We start from the raw sequence: 20,338 nt of genomic DNA, 5'->3' as shown, positions 1-20,338 counted from the left end.
TGGAACAATGTCTGATTTGGAATAGAATGTGCATTGTTCCCAATGGAATTAATTATATCATGTATGGACATAAAATATATTCTAAGGATTTTGAGCTTTACTTGCTTTTTAAACACACTGTTCTTATTTTGAACACAGCTGTATCAGACTTTCATTTTAACTTCCGTTGCAGCACACGGATGGCCTTTGAGTCCAAGTTGGCAAAGAGCAGCAAGTCCACAGATTTCCGCATCTCGCCAACATTATGCACAATGTTCAACGTGATGGTGGATTCCAAGGACCAATCAGCTAAATTGTGCGCGATGGAGATGGGCCAAGAGGTTTGTTTGCCTGAGGGACATTTCGAAAGATGACAGAGCACTTTAATATTTGTAGCGCAGAGCTAATGAATATAGAAGGTTTTTTTTTTTAAGATTTTTCCATCTTTTCCCCAGAAACAGTTCCACTCCCAGATAGATGATCTGATTGAGGAAAGTGTGAGGGACATGATCCAGCTTCTTGTGGCAAAGGTAACAAAATCCACTCATTCATCTGGAAGAAAAAAAAACGGTTTCATTCAGAAAAACAGTTGTTACGCTGGTGTGTCTGACTTTACTTTGTGTATTTTGCAGTTTGTGGCTATTCTGGAGGGTGTGTTGGCGAAGATTTCCAGATATGACGAGGGCACTTTGTTCTCCTCATTCCTCTCATTCACGGTGAAATAAAGCTCCTCCTTCTTCACTGTCGCACTATCCTTCAGCTCGTTCTTTCTTTGCCAGGACTGTATCCGTCCGATTCTTCTTGTTATTGACAGTTTGTATTATTTCAGGTTAAAGCTGCCTCAAAGTATGTGGATGTCCCCGTAAGTCTAGTAATATCCTACGCTTCTACACGCACATTTATGCAAAATACTGACACTGAACAGCCGCCATTTGTACGGTGGCCGATGGGGGCCACAACACTTCCAAATAAAGACAACAAAAGCAAATGAAAAAACACTTATAAATGCAAAACACATCTGCATCCATTCAACAACAAATGCCTATATCAAAAATGTCTTGCAAAGTGAAAAAACCCTTGTAAACATAGAGACCATAAACAAATATAACCTGCAGTACATGTCATTTAATTTGACAATCTGTCTGCTGTAAATTCAATTGTGACTCAGAAATGCTTGGCAAAGCTTCACAACACAACAAATGTACTTACAAAGGAGGACTTGAACTGACGGATCACTCAGTGCACTAACCTCTTTATCCTGACCTGGTCGGCAGAGCTGCGATAGTTTATTTATTTACTTTATGTATGATTTTACTCTTACGCTAGCTGTAGTTGTATTCAAAATAAAAAGTGAGTAAAGCTCAAAATCCTTATAATAGCTTTTATTTCCATACACTCAGATGCATTGGGAACACTACACATTCTATTCCAATTTAAAACATGAAGAAAAATGTATCAAAGTTGTTATTACTTTTACTTTAGTTGTTATTACTGTTATTACTATTGCTCCCCTCCACAGCATGTCTTTTTCCTGGTTCTCTCCCTCAGCCCCAACCAGTCCCAGCAGAAGACTGCCCCTCCCTGAGCCTGGTTCTGCTGGAGGTTTCTTCCTGTTAAAAGGGAGTTTTTCCTTCCCACTGTAGCCAAGTGCTTGCTCACAGGGGGTCGTTTTGACCGTTGGGGTTTTACATAATTATTGTATGGCCTTGCCTTACAATATAAAGCGCCTTGGGGCAACTGTTTGTTGTGATTTGGCACTATATAAAAAAATTGATTGATTGATTACTTTACAAAAAGTGAAGAAAACATAATATTAGACTTAAAAAAAATAGTGTCTGCAGTTTTCTTTCCGTGAAAAGCAGGTGTCAAACAAGTGGCCCTTATTTAATGACAAAGGCAGCAAATGTTGTACATGGTGGTTGTTGTGCATTTCTTTCTGAAAATCTGAGTAAAATGGGTCATTCCAGACATTGTTCAGAACAGCGTATTTTGATTAAAAAGTTGATTGGACAGGGGAAAAGAACTGCAGAAAATTATAGGCTGCTCAGCTAAAATGATCTCAAATGCTTTAAAATGGCAACAAAACCAAAAAGACGTGAAAGAAAACTGAAAACCACTATTCAAATGTATAGAATAGCCAGAATGGCAAAGAATCAGCCAGTGTTCAGCTCCAGGGTGATCAAAGAAGGGCTAAAGTTACCTGTGAGTACTGCAACAATTAGAAGACGCCGATGAGAAGTCAAGTTATGGGTAAGAAGCCCCCACAAAGTCCCACTGTTGAAAAAATGACATGCTAAAGAGGTTACAGTCTGCCAAAAAACACACTGGCTGGCCTAAAGAGAAATGTTGCAACATTTTTTGGACTTATGAAAACAAGATTGTTGTTTTTGGGTCTAGGGGCTGCAGACAGTTTGTCAGACGACCCCCAAAAACTGAATTCAAGCCACAGTACACTGTGAAGACAGTGAAGCTTGATGGAACAAGCATCATGATATGAGGATGTTTCTCATACTATGGTTGTTGGGCCTATTTATCACATACCAGAGATCATGGATCAAGTTTGAATACATCAAAATACTTGAAGAGGTCATGTTGCCTTATGCCAAAGAGGAAATTGTCATGGAACGCAGTGGCATGGCTCAGAAAGTGGATGGACACAACTGCAGACTCACGGACACAGGTCTCGGAGCAATCAAAAGGCTTTGATTGCTCCGAGGGGAGGTGATGGTCTAGTGGAGGGGAGGTGATGGTCTAGTGGTTAAGGTGTTGGGCTTGAGTCCAGAAGATCATGGGTTCAAATCCCCGCCTGACTGGAAAATCACTAAGGGCCCTTGGGCAAGGCCTTTAATCCCCTATTGCTCCTGGTGTGTAGTGAGCGCCTTGTATGGCAGCACCCTGACATCAGGGTGAATGTGAGGCATAATTGTAAAGCGTTTTGAGCGTCTGATGCAGATGGAAAAGCGGTATATAAATGCCGTCCATTTACCATTTACTTTATCTTGTAATCAGGCAGTGGTTGGGTACACAGTTTGACAGTCAGTGATGCAGAGGTTACAGACAGCCATGGGGCACAGGCATGGTCCAAAAAACAAACACGTTTCAAAATCAGTGAGAGACCAGATACAAGAGGCTGGGACAAAAGTGAGGTTAAAAAACAAGCACAGTTCAAAACACGGAGAGACAAAGTAAGATGGGGTGAGACAAAAGAATAATCCATAAAACAGAGCAAGGTTAAACATGGGTAGGCAAAATAGGGCTATGACAGAATCAATCAATCAATCAATTTTTTTATATAGCGCCAAATCACAACAAACAGTTGCCCCAAGGCGCTTTATATTGTAAGGCAAGGCCATACAATAATTATGTAAAACCCCAACGGTCAAAACGACCCCCTGTGAGCAAGCACTTGGCTACAGTGGGAAGGAAAAACTCCCTTTTAACAGGAAGAAACCTCCAGCAGAACCAGGCTCAGGGAGGGGCAGTCTTCTGCTGGGACTGGTTGGGGCTGAGGGAGAGAACCAGGAAAAAGACATGCTGTGGAGGGGAGCAGAGATCGATCACTAATGATTAAATGCAGAGTGGTGCATACAGAGCAAAAAGAGAAAGAAACAGTGCATCATGGGAACCCCCCAGCAGTCTACGTCTATAGCAGCATAACTAAGGGATGGTTCAGGGTCACCTGATCCAGCCCTAACTATAAGCTTTAGCAAAAAGGAAAGTTTTAAGCCTAATCTTAAAAGTAGAGAGGGTGTCTGTCTCCCTGATCTGAATTGGGAGCTGGTTCCACAGGAGAGGAGCCTGAAAGCTGAAGGCTCTGCCTCCCATTCTACTCTTACAAACCCTAGGAACTACAAGTAAGCCTGCAGTCTGAGAGCGAAGCGCTCTATTGGGGTGATATGGTACTACGAGGTCCCTAAGATAAGATGGGACCTGATTATTCAAAACCTTATAAGTAAGAAGAAGAATTTTAAATTCAGAAGGCTGGAATGAAGGCGCAAGGAATAACGAACTGGCAGTGATAGACAAAACACACAAGGCTTAAATACACGGTGGGCAATCATAGCATGATGTGATGTGAAATAGGTGCAGGGAATGTTCAATGACAAAGGGGGGCATGACAGACAGGAGCAGAGGTAAGAAAAATCTGTGATAGTGACAAAACCAAACAATGATCCAATAACATGCCAAAATACAGATAAGCAAAACCAAAGGTCAAAAGGAACACCTACATGAAAAGAACAAAGAATAAACCAGGAAGACAAAGGTAAGAACAGAAAAGTGATCTTCAAGAAAAGCTAAGGCTGGGACTGAAACTAGAACGGAACTCAACACCTGGCTAAAGAATAACAAATAGAAAATCAATGACTGGGGCCAGACAGAAGAGAGGGAAAGCGGACACAGACAGGAGACAAACCATAACATAAGCCCAGACACGGGCTGATCATGACAGAAATGACCTTGAAATGGGTGTCTCAACAAGACAAACAAGATTAACGTTATAGAGTGACCAGCCCAATCCCGGGACCTTAATCCAATAGAAAACTTGTGGGGTGACATGACAAATCCTGTTTCTGAGGCAAAACCAAGAAATGCGGAGGAACTGTGGAATGTAGTGCAGTCGTCCTGGGCTGGAATACCTGTTCACAGGTGCCAGAAGTTGGTGCAACACTGTGAAGCAGCTATCAGAAAGAGTGGTTATCCAACTAAATATTAGTGCTTGATTCACGCAGCCGTCTACCAGGAAGTTGTTGAACACTTCATGCTTCCTGCTGCTGACCAACTTTATGGAGATGCAGATTTCATTTTCCAACAGGACTTGGCACCTGCACACAGTGCCAAAGCTACCAGTATCCGGTTTAAGGACTATGGTATCCCTGTTCTTAATTGGCCAGCAAACTCGCCTGACCTTAATGTTGGGAAAGTGTAGGAGCACGGACCCACAACAGGGGGCGCAAATGAACGGACAATGGATAAAGCCAAATACAACACTTTACTGTTGTGAAAATGCACAACAACAACAGATTACAATAGTGAATGAAGTCAAATACAAGATGTCATGTGGGCAGGCTCGAAGATAGGAGACATCAGTCCGAAGTCGAACCGGAACCACACGATTTCCTCCGCCACCGAACCCCGGGAATACTGGAGCCGCCAAGTCCCGAACTCCCAGGTGGCCACTGCCTCCGCGTGTCGGATCTGGTACTGCTGGCGAGGAGCAAACACAGTTAGAAGTGGGTGCGTGTGCACCCAGCAACACGTATGGTGGGAAACCACCTCCGCCTCTCGTCGAAAAAAGGAACAGAATGAATACTGTCCAACTCACACAAGTAACAGATATTCCTGTCAACAAACACAGTCAGCTGAGAATATTACCTCCTTAGTAGAGCGATATCTCGGCAATGAGGTGGAGATGCCGTCTTGCTGATATACCTCAGTAGATCTGGTGATTGATGACAGCTGTCGTCGGTGATAAGTGACAGCTGTCACCCCGGCTGCTCCTGTGAGGTGGCAGCGCCCTCTGGTGCCTGGAGCCCGCACTCCAGGCAGGGCGCCCTCTGGTGGTGGTGGGCCAGCAGTACCTCCTCTTCAGCGGCCCACACAACACTTAACCCACTTAGAAAATCTATGGGGTATTGTGAAAAGGAAGATGTGACACGCCAGACCCAACTAGGCCACTATCAGAACAACCTGGGCTCTCATACCACCTGAGCAGTGCCACAGACTGATCGACTCCATGCCACGCTGCATTGCTGCAGTAATTCAGGCAAAAGGAGCCCCAACTACGTATTGAGTGCTGTACATGCTCATACTTTTTATGTTCATACTTTTCAGTTGGCCAACATTTCTAAAAATCCTTTTTTTTGTATTGGTCTTAAGTAATATTCTAATTTTCTGAGATACTGAATTTGGGGTTTTCATTAGTTGTCAGTTATAATCATCAAAATTAAAAGAAATAAACATTTGAAATATATCAGTCTGTGTGTAATGAATTAATGTAATATACAAGTTTCACTTTTTGAAAGGAATTACTGAAATAAATCAACTTTTTCATGATATTCTAATTATATGACCTGTGTGTAAATTAAAGCTGTTATAGGGATTTTGAGCTTTACTCATTAAAACACACTGCTATTAATTTGAACACAACTGTATATTTCAAGTTTTATTATTTTATTTACAATGCACTGAAGAGCAAGGCACAAATCTGGGGAAGGGTACAGAAGTTATAGTCCAAGAAAAAACTTCTGTTCTGTTGTGAGACTTTGCAAAGTGTTTCTGTGTTTGTGTGTGTTGTCTGATTTTGCAGTAGACATGTTACTAAATTGTTAAATGTGCTGTAGGTTGTCTCTGTATTCTCTATATTTGCAAACATTTTTCAATTTTCACTTTTTTTTTGTATTTGTAAATGTTTTCAACATTTCCTTGTGTTGTCTTAATTATGTTCGCCAAGGACATAATAAAATCATTGTTGTTTATTTATTTATTTGTCTGTTGGTCTGTTAGCAGGATTACGTCAAAGCTACTGCACAAATGTTTATTACATTTTCCCCACAGATAGATATTAGGCCAGGGAAGACTCCATTAAATTTTGGAGGCAATCCAGATCCAGATTCTGGATCAAGAATTTCACTTTACATAGGCTTTGAAGAATTACGTCAAAACTACTTCACAGATTCTCAACAAAATTGCATCGCAGATAGATATTAGGGCATGGAAGACTCCACTGAATTTTTGGAGGTGATCTGGTGTCGCGGACTGAATGGTCCCCCCTAAAAATCGGTCTGCAGCTGCCTTCACTGCACATGGATCATTTCTGAGCATCAGTAGCAGTGCACCAATTATCACCTCGTTTCTGCTTCAAACTACACTCCAGTCATCATCTGTCTCAGTGACAGATATCTTAAGCTTTTGTACAACAATCATTTCCACATAAATTCAGCATTATTTCATAATAAAAGACCGGGTAAGCGATCAGAGCGCAACGACAGCAAGATGTGCTGCTGTGCCTATGTTATTTTGGTGCATCAGTGGCAACTCACTGATTATCGCCTCGTTTCTGCTTAAAACTGACTTTAGAATGATTTACGAGGTTTTAATTTGTCATCTGATTGTTAATAATCACATTATTCCCTTTGATGGCTTTGGGTGTAGAGAGTCAGTCTCAGATACATAAGGTCCAAAATGACACGGGGGGAATTTGGTCTGCAACACCGGATCTGGATTCTAGATCAAGATTTCCCTTTATATAGGCTTTGAAGGATTATTCACCGAATTCTCACAAAATTTGCACCACAGATAGATATTAAGGCCTGGTCCCACTGGGGAGAGGATTAATTGCGCATGAAATGAGTATACACATTTCGGGGGTTTGTTGTCGTCCGCAACAAAATTGGCCTGAAATGACAAATCCTCAGTATGCATTACGGATATATGAATAATGTATAGTGAATAAATGATGAACAGTCACGGATGTATAAAGCATGTATTGAGGAAACGGATCGGACGCATTGTGATTATCACAGAAGTATTACAAATGTATTGTGAATGCATTGCGCACGTGATGCGGGAACAGCGGTTGTATTGCGCATGCGCGGCATCTGCATTGTGGTCATAAAAGAAGTGTACTCAGGCCTTTCGGCACCACTATTCACACCAACACCACAGCCTCTGGAGCAATTGCTGGACTTGGACAAGTTGATTGGTATTGTAATGATCATAGAGTTGATGTTCATGTTGTTATGCAAGGGTTAGCTGTTCATGAGTTTGGAGAGCTGGAGGGGGGAACCCGCTTGAGGTTTAGAGACTGTGTTTTTTTTTTCAAAAAGAGAGAGTTCAGCGTGAGTTGTGGCTGTAACAGCAACTTTTCCTTTTGTTGGAGTTAAATAAACGCTCTAAAAGAGAACCAAGGTCCACGGCTGACTTCTCTGCAGCTGGGGTTTTACAGTATGTTGTTGGATGGCAGCAACTATCACACTACGTCTTTGGGGATCCATAACTACATCTATACGTCTCCACAGCTGGACTGGAAATGACTGGCAGGTATGTTGATTTCTGCCACATATAGTACTTTGGGTTTACGTGATGTGTTTGTTATGCATTTGCAAATTGTCCGCAAATGCAGATGCATAGCAGATGTAATACAAACGCTTTATACGTGGCAGATCTGTATGCATTCGCTACAACTTATTTTAGTTTGTGATGTGAACGTGATAGGCATGCTATAAATCCATTTTACACACTGTCCCAGTCTGCTGCCAAGCCACAATACCCCATCAGTTCCAGATATCAGCGGATAATGGCGGATATATAGCACATACAGCTCAAAAATCCTGGCAATGGAAAAACATGCCTCTGCGGATAAATGCGGACGTGTGCGGATGTCGGCCGACTCTTACAAGCATGTTTCACGGCTGTTGCGGATGTTTAGCGAATATGAGCCAATTTTGTGCACAATCCATACGCAAATCTTCCTAAACACCAGTGAGACCGGGCCCTTAGGGAATGGAAGACTCCACTGAATTTTGTAGGTGATTCAGATTGTCAGATGTCAGAAATCTTTGATTGCTCTTGTTTGGAAGTGTTGTTTCCTTTATCAGCCACTGTACATTTCTTTCCACTACCTCTTTTAGATGAAATTATGATCCAAAGTCACAATTGTGATGTCTGACTGCTGTTTTTCTGCTTTCCAGAAGCCTGGAATGGATGTGGCCGATGGCTATGTGACCTTTGTGCGACACTCTCAGGACATGCTTCGTGATAAGGTCAATGAGGAGGTGTATATAGAAAGATTATTTGATGTAAGTAAGATGCCGTCTCCTCCTCATCACAAGGGAGGGGCCTTCCGAAGTGTGGCAAAACAACAGGGCAGTGAGGGATAAGTCCCATTTTGACACCAGGAATTCTATTTCAGCCTGGCAGAAGAGGCTTTGTTTTTCTAATTCTCTTTCCTTTTTTAAGTTTGTCTTTCTCTTCTCTCTCAGCTGTAGTTGCTGCCCTCTGCATTCTGGTGTTCATTGCCACAGTGCTTTTGGGCCTTTGTGTTTGAGATAAAAGACAAAAAAAGGAAACTTTTGTTTACAAAGAGTCCAAAAAAGCATCCTTAAAAAAAAATAAATAAAAGGATTATCTAAAGCAGTGCTCTCTGGAAAGAGCAGAACACCACCTCTGTGTTTGTGCATAGCAGCCTCCTCAGTCCACAGTGATGCGCCCATGCACTGTGTCTGATTCAGCTCGCTGTGAACCAAACATGCTGGGCGGAAGCTGCTGGATGGCTCAGGGTGATGACGTGATGGAAGGCTGGTATGTTTGCACACATGTGGCCTGTGAAAGGAAGAAGAGAGCACTGTCTTACCAAAACATAATCCTAACGGGATACATCGGAAGAGATGTGTCCTCCATGTGTGATCCAAACGACACATAAGGCTGTGATGTGTGTGTTTCATGTCATTCAGAAACAATTTGTCTCTACAGGAGTGCGATGGCTTTGTGTGTTTGAGAAGTTCTCAGTGATGTGAATTTCATGTCCAGAAGGTCCATGGATAAGTCTAAATTTGGTTTTGGTATTTTTGTGTTGGCTGTAAAATCTGGAGGCGTGCACTCTCGTGTGAGACTGTGTTGGGTTTTTATGTTTTGCCGAGTGATCTTGTGGCGTGAGTCTGCTGTCTTTGATTTCCACATTGGCTCCCTTGTCTCTTTCTGTGTCATGGTTTTTAAATGTTAAGTTTATTTTCATGCCTTCTTAGCTTTTCCACCAAAAAAAAAAAAAGTTTCTGGTTCTGTTTGGTATCTTTGAAATCAAAGTGCTGTATAACATACGAACACCAGCACTGACACATGCAACAGTAGAAGGAAATAAATTGAAACTTACAAAATAATTTGTGGCGGTGCACTTCCAGACATCTTTTGAAATACACTTGAAGTCCAAATTTAGACCATTTTGTTTTTCTGCTTCTTCAGAGCACAGTTTGACATCTCTGCTTTAGACCCTGAAGTTTTCTGGTTCTGTCTGTCTGTCTACCAGCCTACCTCGCCATCTACCTACATATTTCTCTACCTGGCTACCTGCCTCTCTACCTGTGTATCTAACCCATCTACATACCTGTCTACCTACCCACCTACCTGCCTGTCTGTCTGTCTATCTATCTGCCTGCCCATCTACCTGTCTACCTACGTACCTGTTTATTTACCTCCCCGTCTAGCTGGCCATCAACCTACCTGTTTACCAGCCTGCCTGCCTATCTACCTACTGTCTGTCTACTTGTCTATCTATATACCTGACCCTCTACCTACCTGTCTCTCTACTTACCTACTCACCTACAGTGCATCTGGAAAGTATTCACAGCGCTTCAGTTTTTACACATTTTGTTATGTTACAGCCTTATTCCAAAATGGATGAAATTCATTTTTTTTCCCCTCAAAATTCTACACACAATACCCCATAATGACAATATGAAAAAAATAATTATTTTTGCAATTTTATTAAAAATCAAAGAACTAAGAAATCACATGTACATAAATGTAAATCAATGGTCATGCACAAACCAAGCATGGAGTCAAAGGAATTGTCTGTAGACCTCTGAGACAGGATTGTCTCGAGGCAAAAATATGGGGAAGGTTACAGAAACATTTCTGCAGCTTTGAAGGTCCCAATGAGCACAGTGGCCTCCATCATCTGCAAATGGAAGAAATTCAGATCCACCAGGACCCTTCCTAGATCTGGCTGCCCATCTAAACTGAGTGATAGGGGGAGTCGGGCCTTAGTCAGGGAGGTGACCAAGAACTGGATGGTCACTGTGTCAGAGCTCCAGCATTCCTCTATAGAGAAAGGAGAACCTTCCAGAAGGATGGCCATCTCTGCAGAAATCCACCAATCAGACCTGTATGATTGTGTGGCCAGACAGAAGCAAATTCCTTCATAAAAGGCTCATGGCGACCCACCCGGAGTTTGCCAAAAGGCACCTGAAAGACTCTCAGACCAGGAGAAACAAAATTCTCTGGTCTGATGAGACAAAGACTGAACGCTTTGATGTGAATGTCAGGCATCATGTTTGAAGTAAACCAGGTACCATCCCTACAGTGAAGCATGGTGGCAGTATCATGCTGTGGGGATGTTTTTCAGTGGCAGGAACTGGGAGACTAGTCAGGATTGAGGGAAACATCAATTCAGCATTGTACAGAGACATCCTGAATGAAAACCTGCTCCAGAGTGCTCTTGACCTCAGACTGGGGCGACGGCTCATCTTTCAGCAGGACAATGACCCTAAGCACACAGCCAAGATATCAAAGGAGTGGGTTCAGGACAACTCTGTGAATGTCCTTGAGTAGCCCAGCCAGAGCCCAGACCTGAATCCAATTGAACATCTCTGGAGAGATCTGAAAATGGCTGTGCACTGATGCTCCCCATCCATCCTGATGGAGCTTGAGAGGTGCTGCAAAGAGGAATGGGCAAAACTGCCCAAAGATAGGTGCACCAAGCTTGTGGCATCATATTCAAGAAGACCTGAGGGTTTAATTTCTGCCAATGGTGCATTAACAAAGTATTGAGCAAAGGGTGTGAATACTTAAATACATGAGATTTCTTATTTTTTTTTTTTAATAAATTTGCAAAAATTAAAAACAAAAAAAAACTTTTTTCATGTTGTCATTATGGGGTGTTGTGAATGGAATTTTGAGAAAAATAATAAGTTGCTCCATTTTGGAATATGTGTAAATGTGTAAAAAGTGAAACGCTGTGAATACTCTCCCAATGCACTGTACCTTTCTATCTGCTGCCCTGTGTACCTCTCTACCTGTGTACCTGCCCACCTACCAACCTATCTACCGGTCTAAATACCTATCTATCTATATGCCTACCTGTGTACCTGTCTACATACCTGTCAGACAACTTATCTGCCTGTCTATATATTATTTTTTCATTTATTTATTGTCAAAATATTCCAAATTAGGTTGTCATACCAGAACAGAATCCTGTGTTGGTGGAAATGCCTTCAGTGCACTGAAATTATACTCAGTGCCATCATGTTAATTTTTCTTGTTGCTTTCTCAGTCTGTGAATGTTTCAACTCTCAACATTGCAAAATCTTATTGTCGTCAATGATTTTTCTATTATTTATATGCATTTCCATCCATGTAGTTGCATGCCTGTGCCAGTGTTCCTCAATGTTGCATAGGCTCTACTTTTCTGTCTTTTCTTTCACCACTTTAAGTATTTTTTTATATAAAAATCTGCTCTTCTGATTAACACCATTTCTGCTGCCTCTATCTGAAAAGTGGCACTTATCTCTAGCGTTGCGTTGTTTTATCACATTGTGTTGGTTGGCATGATTTTTAGAGTCAAATAATCTTCCTGTGTACATCTTCTAGCATGGCCCTCCTTAAATTTCTCTGCCTCATTTGCACATAGAGCAGTTTTCTTGACAGCACGTACTCTGCCTCCCACCCACCTACGAGGTCTGCATGCACTGCACGCTCAACTCGACTGTGAAGTGGACAGGCATCTGCATATCAACTTAAAACATTTCAACCATCCACCTATTCTTGATCCAAACAAACAAAAAACATCAAAGTTAACCAATTGTATTCCATCATCTCACATATTTGGGCCCTTTGCATTCCTGCCAACTCACATGTTTAAAGTTGACTTATTTTCTTGATATTGGAGTTTTGAGGAGTCTTAGTCTTGGGTGCTCTTCTCTTGTAACTTTGTCGGGTTTGAGATACTCGTAAAGTGCGAAGTACTGAAAGGGTACAAGAAAATAGCACCACTGCCCGCTGCCTGTGAACCATTTACTCACTCATTCTGTTTTTCTTTTGCTAATGAACGCTTGTCAAACTGTAATTTTAATTCCCTACAGTCATTTTCTGCCTTCGTTGCGAGTCTCTTAAATGCAGCTCAGTACTTCTACTGGAATTATTTTTTTTCATATATATATATATATATATATATATATATATATATATATATATATATATATATGGCAATGTAATTGCTTTTTATAATTGATGGGCCTTTCAAATTATAATAGAACAGCTTCACATAAAGTTTTTTTCCATATTTCAAAAGGTAAGTGCACTTCAAGAGATAAATGCTTTAATTTTAGGTCTTCTCTGCTGTATTATTATTATTATTGACTTCAAGTACTATTTTCAGGGCCTTGAGTAAAATCCTTTAAAGTATCACTTTGCTATGGAGCAGAGTGGAAGCTATCTTGCAGAAAAAACTACAAGGTCAGCACATATTTCCTCCCCAGTTTATCGAATTGTGAAATATGCAGAAGATCAGTAGGATACTTCTTTGAGAATGTGTTAATAGCACCAGAATGCAGTATATATTACATATTATCTAAATTCAGTTAGAATAATAGCCAGAACAATAGTTTAAAATGTATTACTGTGTATTAACCTAACAATAAGTTACTCAGCAAACTATTCAGTTAATCTGTGTTTGCAGAACTACAAGAATACTCTGATAACTCTGATATTTCCATTAAACAAGTTTTAATAGGAATATAGTACATAGTGTCACTGTTAGTTCATTTTAATATCTGACATTTGGGGGTTTGCTGTAATCTTCATGTTGCCTTTTACTTAGAGCAGAAGTGTCAACCTGGCAGCATGAGGCCTGGATGCATCCAGCAAGACAGAAGGCGGCTTGTCGACATGTGTCCACACTAAACAGTGCTATTTTTAACACTCAAAGTGTCTATATGTGTTGAAAACTCAGCCACATGGGGTGTACAGGCAGTGCATACTGAGTACCAATCCAAGCCTGGGTTAAAAGAGGGATATAAAAGCAGAAGGGTAGAACAGCAGAAATTGAGTAACTGCTGGGTGAAGAAGAAGAAGAAGAAGAGGCGAAGAACATGTCCCGAAATAGCAAGAGAGGAGGGAAGACAGATGTGTGGAAGTGAGAGTTAGGATTTAGATTGTTGGCAGTATGATGGGTAAAGGGAGATACTTGGCTGATGTGTGGACAAGTGACCAGGTGGAAGGGATATAGAAGGTCAAGAGCATCAGAGGTGGGTGCAAACTGCTCTATCATGGTGTGGGTGGGAGAAGAAATGTGTTGGGTCATTCTAAAGGAAGGATATATTCAGAGCAGATAAGTGTTGGACAGGAGAGTGTGAAGTTGGGAATTGAAGGGGTGATGAATATCATCAGTGCATATGCCCCACCCCACAGGTAGTTTGTGAGAGCTGTCTATCACAGCTTGCTTCTTCAGCCAAGGCTGGTACCCATTTACAGCTGGGTGGACAGAGACAATGTAGATCATAGGTGTCAAACTGATTCCAGAAAGGGCCAAGAGGGTGCAGGTTTTCTTTGCAACCACCAACTCCATCAGGTGATTTAACTGATTAACTGATCCCATCTGTTCAAAGTGATGTTAATCAGTGAAAATCACCTGTCAGTGGCTACAAAAAAAAAAAAAAACCCTTGTGATAATCTACTTGTGATGTAGATGAAGTGTCTGGTCCATGCAAACAGGCACATAGCGTGACTGGGAATTGAACTCAGGTCTACATATTAGCAGTCCAACTCCTGCTATCTACTTTTGATTTAACATGTAGAAAAAACTCATTGACTGATTTGCATTCCTATAAACACTTTGAAAAATGACATTCTTTGTAGGGTTATTTATTTATTTACTTATTTGGTGTTTTTTAGCATTATAGACCCTACATTGAGATTAAGACAGGAATCAGGGAAATTGGACCAGGTACACTGGTTTGCTTACTGACCACCCAGCAGGCAGTCAGTAAGCAAACCTCAAATCTGTCAGTGACCCTAACAGAAGAAACATTCTAATACTAATCACACTTGTATTTTGAAGATAGAGGTATATATTCCAGATGTGAATTGATAAACTGTGGTTGTAGATGATTAATGACAGTGGCATGAAAAGGTTTGGAGTTTTATACATTTTAATGTTTCATTTGAATGTTTATGACATAAAAATGTTCAGGTTTCTCTATTCTTAAATTTCTAAAATTGTGCTTTTTAAACCCACAGTCAAAACATATTTACAATATGAAATAAATTAAGTAAAAACATATCGAAGCTAAATTAATTAAATGAAAATGTATGGACATCTTTTTGTATAGCATAACTAAATCATCACTTTTAAAGCGGTTTTCTTTTGACAAGTCAGGATGGACACATGAATATTTCCTAGTAACTGAATGTCTTAGTTTATGTCAATCATGAAGAAATAATTTCATTGAGCTTCATTTGTCGAAAGCAAACTGGCCTAATTTAGTGATAACGTAGTTACATTATAGCACAATAGCTTTTTATTTTAATATTTTTATGTAATTTATATTGTGTTGTAGGTATTTCTTTTGTATGAATATAATTTTAGACATTTTAACAGAAAAAAAGTTTTTTTTTAAATGACAATAATAACAATAATAATAATAATTGTGTAGCAGATAAGTGACAATTTACAGAAGCATCCTTCAAATGGTGATACAAGCACCAAATTTGGCATAAATTCTCCTTAGACATTATTCTTTTGAAAAGGCAGAGTGTCCACTTGAATTTTCAATAGGCGGCCAGGTAGGGGTCAATTGAAGATTTACATAGGGGTCAAAATCTAAAAATTCCCCCAGTCATATTGAAAGATATTCCACATTATTTGATCATAAAGATTTCAGAAAGGTATAGTTTGGACTATGACTCAAGTCTATTGGGTTATGGAGTAAAAAAAAATACCAAAAATTGTGAGAAAGGACAATTTCAGTTTGTACAGGGGTCAAATTTCAATAATATTTCTGTAATATTTAATTCCTGTCTGCACAATACAAGAAAGATCCTCCTCCTAGTGAGGAGTGCCTGCCGATGCACGCACCTCGCGGTGGTGTCTAGTGACGTGATATTCTGCATCACATGATTTGTGTTCTCCAGCTTTGAGTAGCGATGACACAGTGGTCAAATGCAGCTTTGACTGTATGGTCATCGCCGTGTGCGCTGAGACAGGGTTGCGCCGATCCAGTTTGTTTTTATTTCATGATTTCATGTCAACCACGGTCCCCTGACATATGTGCAACCCCAATTCCAATGAAGTTGGAACGTTGTGCAAAATATAAATAAAAACAGAATACGATTTGCAAATCCTCTTCAACCTATATTCAATTGAATACACCACAAAGACAAGATTTTTAATGTTTAAACTGATAAACTTTATTGTTTTTGTGCAAATATTGGCTCATTTTGAAATAGATGCCTGCAACACATTTCAAAAAGCCAGTCTAGTACCCGCACTCTTTTACTACGAAGCCACACTGTTGTGACACATGCAGAATGTGGCTTGGCATTGTCTTGCTGAAATAAGCAGGGACGTCCCTGAAAAAGACATTGTTTGGATGGCAGCATGTGATGCTCCAAAACCTGGATGTACCTTTCAGCATTGATAGTGCCATCACAGATGTATAAGTTGCCCAGGTCATGGGCACTAACACACCCCAATACCATCACAGATGCTGGCTTTTGAACTTTGCACATGTAACAATCTGGATGGTCTTTTTCCTCTTTTGTCCGGAGGACACGATGTCCATGATTTTCAAAAACAATTTGAAATGTGGACTCATCAGACCACATCACACTTTTCCACTTTGTGTTCAAATGAGCTTGGGCCCAGAGAAGGCGGCGGCATTTCTGGTTGTTATTGATGTATGGCTTTTGCTTTGCATGGTAGAGTTTTAACTTGCACTTGTAGATGTAGCAACGAACTGTGTTAACTGACAATAGTTTTCTGAAGTGTTCCTGAGCCCACTCGGTAAGATCCTTTACACAATGTAGGTTTTTAATGCAGTGCCGCCTGAGGAATTGAAAGTCACGTGCATTCAGTGTTGGTTTTTGACCTTGCCGCTTACGTGTAGAAAGTTCTCCAGATTCTCTGAATTTTCTGATATTATGGACTGTAGATGATGGAATCCCTAAATTCCTTGCAATTGAACGTTGAGAAACAATGTTCATAAACTGTTGGATTATTTTTCATGCAGTTGTTCATAAAGTGCTGATCCTCACCCCATCTTTGCTTGTGAATGGCTGAGCCTTTTTGGGATGCTCCTTTTATACCCAATCATGAAACTCACCTGTTTCCAATTAACCTGTTCACCAGTGGAATGTTCCAAACAGGTGTTCTTTGAGCATTCATCAACTTTCCACTGTCCCAACTTTTTTGAAACGTGTTGCAGGCATCCATTTCAAAATGAGCAAATATTTGCACAAAACAATAAAGTTTATCAGTTTGAAGAATAAATATCTTGTCTTGTGGGTGTATTCAATTGAAAATAGGTTGTAGAGGATTCGCAAATCATTGTATTCTGTTTTTATTTACATTTCAAACAACATTTCAACTTCATTGGAATTGGGGTTGTATAACTGTAGTGTATGTGTGCGCATGTGACCATGTCGATCAATGTATGAGCCACACACGACACGCTCCACCTCTCCTCACACGAATGGGCTCACTGTCACTGAACATTGGCACACGTGTACACAGCGGTCAGCTATGATGTGGAGCAGCAAATGCTCACATCATTGGTCGTGTGTCACATGGGGGGCAGTGGGCCAGTGAGCTGTTTTTAGTTTTCACCGCGTCAAAAGAACCCGCAGGTACAAGTGCATGGCGGTGGCGTGTTGTGCAATGACACAGTGGTCAAGTGCAACATGGCTTGCCTTGGTGAACGTGTGTGTGATCATCTGACGGCTTTGGTGCGTCTGTGTGCGTTAGCATCATCTGATTGCCTCGGTGGGCGCACCTGGGCCATGATCATCAGCGATTGCGTGTCATGTCACGTGGCTGCCTGGTCGGCTGGCACACTGGCGCTGTGACACGCAGGAGGGCAGGGTTTTTATTTACATTTCTGCTGTGGTATGGGATATGCCATGGTGTTCCACAGCTGTCAGCTCTTCTATCATGGATGCGACAGCCATCCAGCTGTGCATGCTGCACTGACAGTGATCACACTGCACTGCAGCCACGGTGTGAGCCTCCACAACCTCAGCCGCACCTTGACAGGCTTGTGGTGTAAGGGACACACACACACACTCACATGCCATCTATGTTGCAGGGGGAACACCACACACTCTCACACCATGTGTGTTGGTGGGGAGCACTGTGTTGCTTGGTAACGGCACACTCGTGCAGCACTTAGAAAATGTGTGGCCAATCGCACAGCCAGCTCGAAAGTGGTCTGCCTGCTTTCTATCTTCATGCAGGCTGCGCAAATAGGATGTTCTTGGGTGGCACCTGGACTCCAGCCGACTCCGGCGTAGAGTCCGCCGAATGGCCACTCGCACGGTATTTGCCGATTTTCGGCCGTTGGGGTGAAGGCTGCCTCGATGGCGTCATTCAGCCACAGCTGCTCGGCTGCAGCACAATATGTCCAACCTGCGTATGACATGCTGTTCAAATGCTCCGAACACGATCAGATGGCCGTGCGACCTCATCATGCCCACCGTTCAAATGGGTTTCCGGCACGAACAGCACTTGAGTATAGAGTGCATGTGTCATGCCTGAATGAATGTGGCGACTGCCATATCAGGGAGACAGACACCCTCTCTACTTTTAAGATTAGGCTTAAAACTTTCCTTTTTGCTAAAGCTTATAGTTAGGGCTGGATCAGGTGACCCTGAACCATCCCTTAGTTATGCTGCTATAGACTTAGACTGCTGGGGGGTTCCCATGATGCACTGAGTGTTTCTTTCTCTTTTTGCTCTGTATGCACCACTCTGCATTTAATTATTAGTGATTGATCTCTGCTCCCCTCCACAGCATGTCTTTTTCCTGATTCTCTCCTTCAGCCCCAACCAGTCCCAGCAGAAGACTGCCCCTCCCTGAGCCTGGTTCTGCTGGAGGTTTCTTCCTGTTAAAAGGGAGTTTTTCCTTCCCACTGTCGCCAAGTGCTTGCTCACAGGGGGTCGTTTTGACCGTTGGGGTTTTTACGTAATTATTGTATGGCTTTGCCTTGCAATATAAAGCGCCTTGGGGCAACTGTTGTGATCTGGCACTATATAAATAAAATTGATTTGATTTGAGGCGTTCGAGTGCGGAGGCTCCGATTTCCCACGAGTGCCATTTGACTCCTCCTTCGTGCGCCATTCTGCCGCAATCGTGTTATGTGTGAAGGGGCCCTTACCCTGTAACATGATAACTCTAAGCATGACACATGGTGCAAACTATTCCTTTTTAAAAACCCTATTAACTCAACCAATAATTTTCATAAATTCTTTTTCCAAAATTAGTGCAACTTTAACTTTTGACCCCTGTACAAACTGAAACTGACCTTTGTCACCATTCTTGCTGTTTTTACCCCATATCATTTAGTCACACATAGTCCAAACTATATCTTTTTGGAATCTCTGTGATCAGACAAATAATATGGTATAGTTTCCAATATGATTGGAGCAGCTTTTAATTTTGACTCCTGTGTAATTCTTCAATTGACCCCTACATGGCCGCCTATTGAAAATTCAAGTGGGCACCCAGTCTTTTCAAAAGGGCAATGTCTAAGATGTATTTATGCCAAATTTGGTGCTTACATCACCATTTGAAAGATTTTTCAGTTATCTGCTGTACTACAATAATAATAATGTGTGAAAGCTCTGAAAACCTACAGGTGCCCAAATCTTTGCCACTGTATGCTCAGATTTCCACATTTTCTCTTTTTTTTTTTTTTTATTTAATGATGAACAATAGACTCCATAATTTTCACTTGTTCAGAGTGCTGCAAGTATAGTTTGTGTGTGGATGTCAACTCTTGTGCCTGTCCGTTTGTGTGTTAACATGTTTCTATAAACTGTGAGGGCTAAATTCAAGAATGTTTTCAGACTTATTTATAATTGTGCTGGAATATTTTTACAATGGAACAACTTTTGATTGGAAAATTTACACTTTTGATTCCCGTATCAAATATTAAATGGTGAATATTTGACCTGTTTTGAACTGAAACAAGTATATGCAGTTTCTTTATCGCAATTATTTTAATGTTCCTACATTTTATGTTTGCAATATTGGTATGTGCAGTTAAGTATTTTGGTATTTTATGGGTGAATGCGTTTAGTATCCAAGCTCGGTGAAACGTGTATGTTAACAGCAGTTACTATATATGTGTCCTAGGCAAAATTTCCTTTGAGGCAGTAAAGTTACTCTTAATGTGGCATTTCTATAGCTACTATGCTATTAACCCAGTGGTGGCATTCGTACTCTAATCTTCATGCAGACAGCGCATGTACGTCTCCCTGATGTATCGCAGCGACGTCTCTGTAAAGTCGTGAAAACATTGTCCATTAAACAAATTTTTTAACTACACAACAAAAGTGCTAGTTCTGGTCTAGATGCTGTAACATCTACCTT

At 41.2% G+C, this 20,338-nt stretch overlaps 1 protein-coding gene across 19 annotated transcripts in view; it reads left to right on the top strand.

Moving 5' to 3' along the window:
• The window catches only part of cadpsb (Ca2+-dependent activator protein for secretion b), a 262,642-nt gene that overhangs the window by 239,023 nt on the left and 3,281 nt on the right, over positions 1–20,338 (top strand). For all 19 annotated transcript variants that reach the window (XM_034166408.1, XM_034166409.1, XM_034166397.1 and 16 more), the window contains 5 exons: positions 173–320; positions 435–509; positions 612–695; positions 809–841; positions 8,670–8,777. In XM_034166408.1, the coding sequence (XP_034022299.1) occupies positions 173–320; positions 435–509; positions 612–695; positions 809–841; positions 8,670–8,777 (448 nt within the window). The remainder of the gene's footprint in view (positions 1–172; positions 321–434; positions 510–611; positions 696–808; positions 842–8,669; positions 8,778–20,338) is intronic.

The sequence above is a fragment of the Thalassophryne amazonica genome, chromosome 3 (genome assembly GCF_902500255.1).
Source record: "Thalassophryne amazonica chromosome 3, fThaAma1.1, whole genome shotgun sequence".
In the NCBI taxonomy this organism is placed as follows: domain Eukaryota; kingdom Metazoa; phylum Chordata; class Actinopteri; order Batrachoidiformes; family Batrachoididae; genus Thalassophryne; species Thalassophryne amazonica.
Note: the sequence above shows the minus strand (reverse complement) of the source record. Positions and strands in the feature narration are given on the sequence as shown.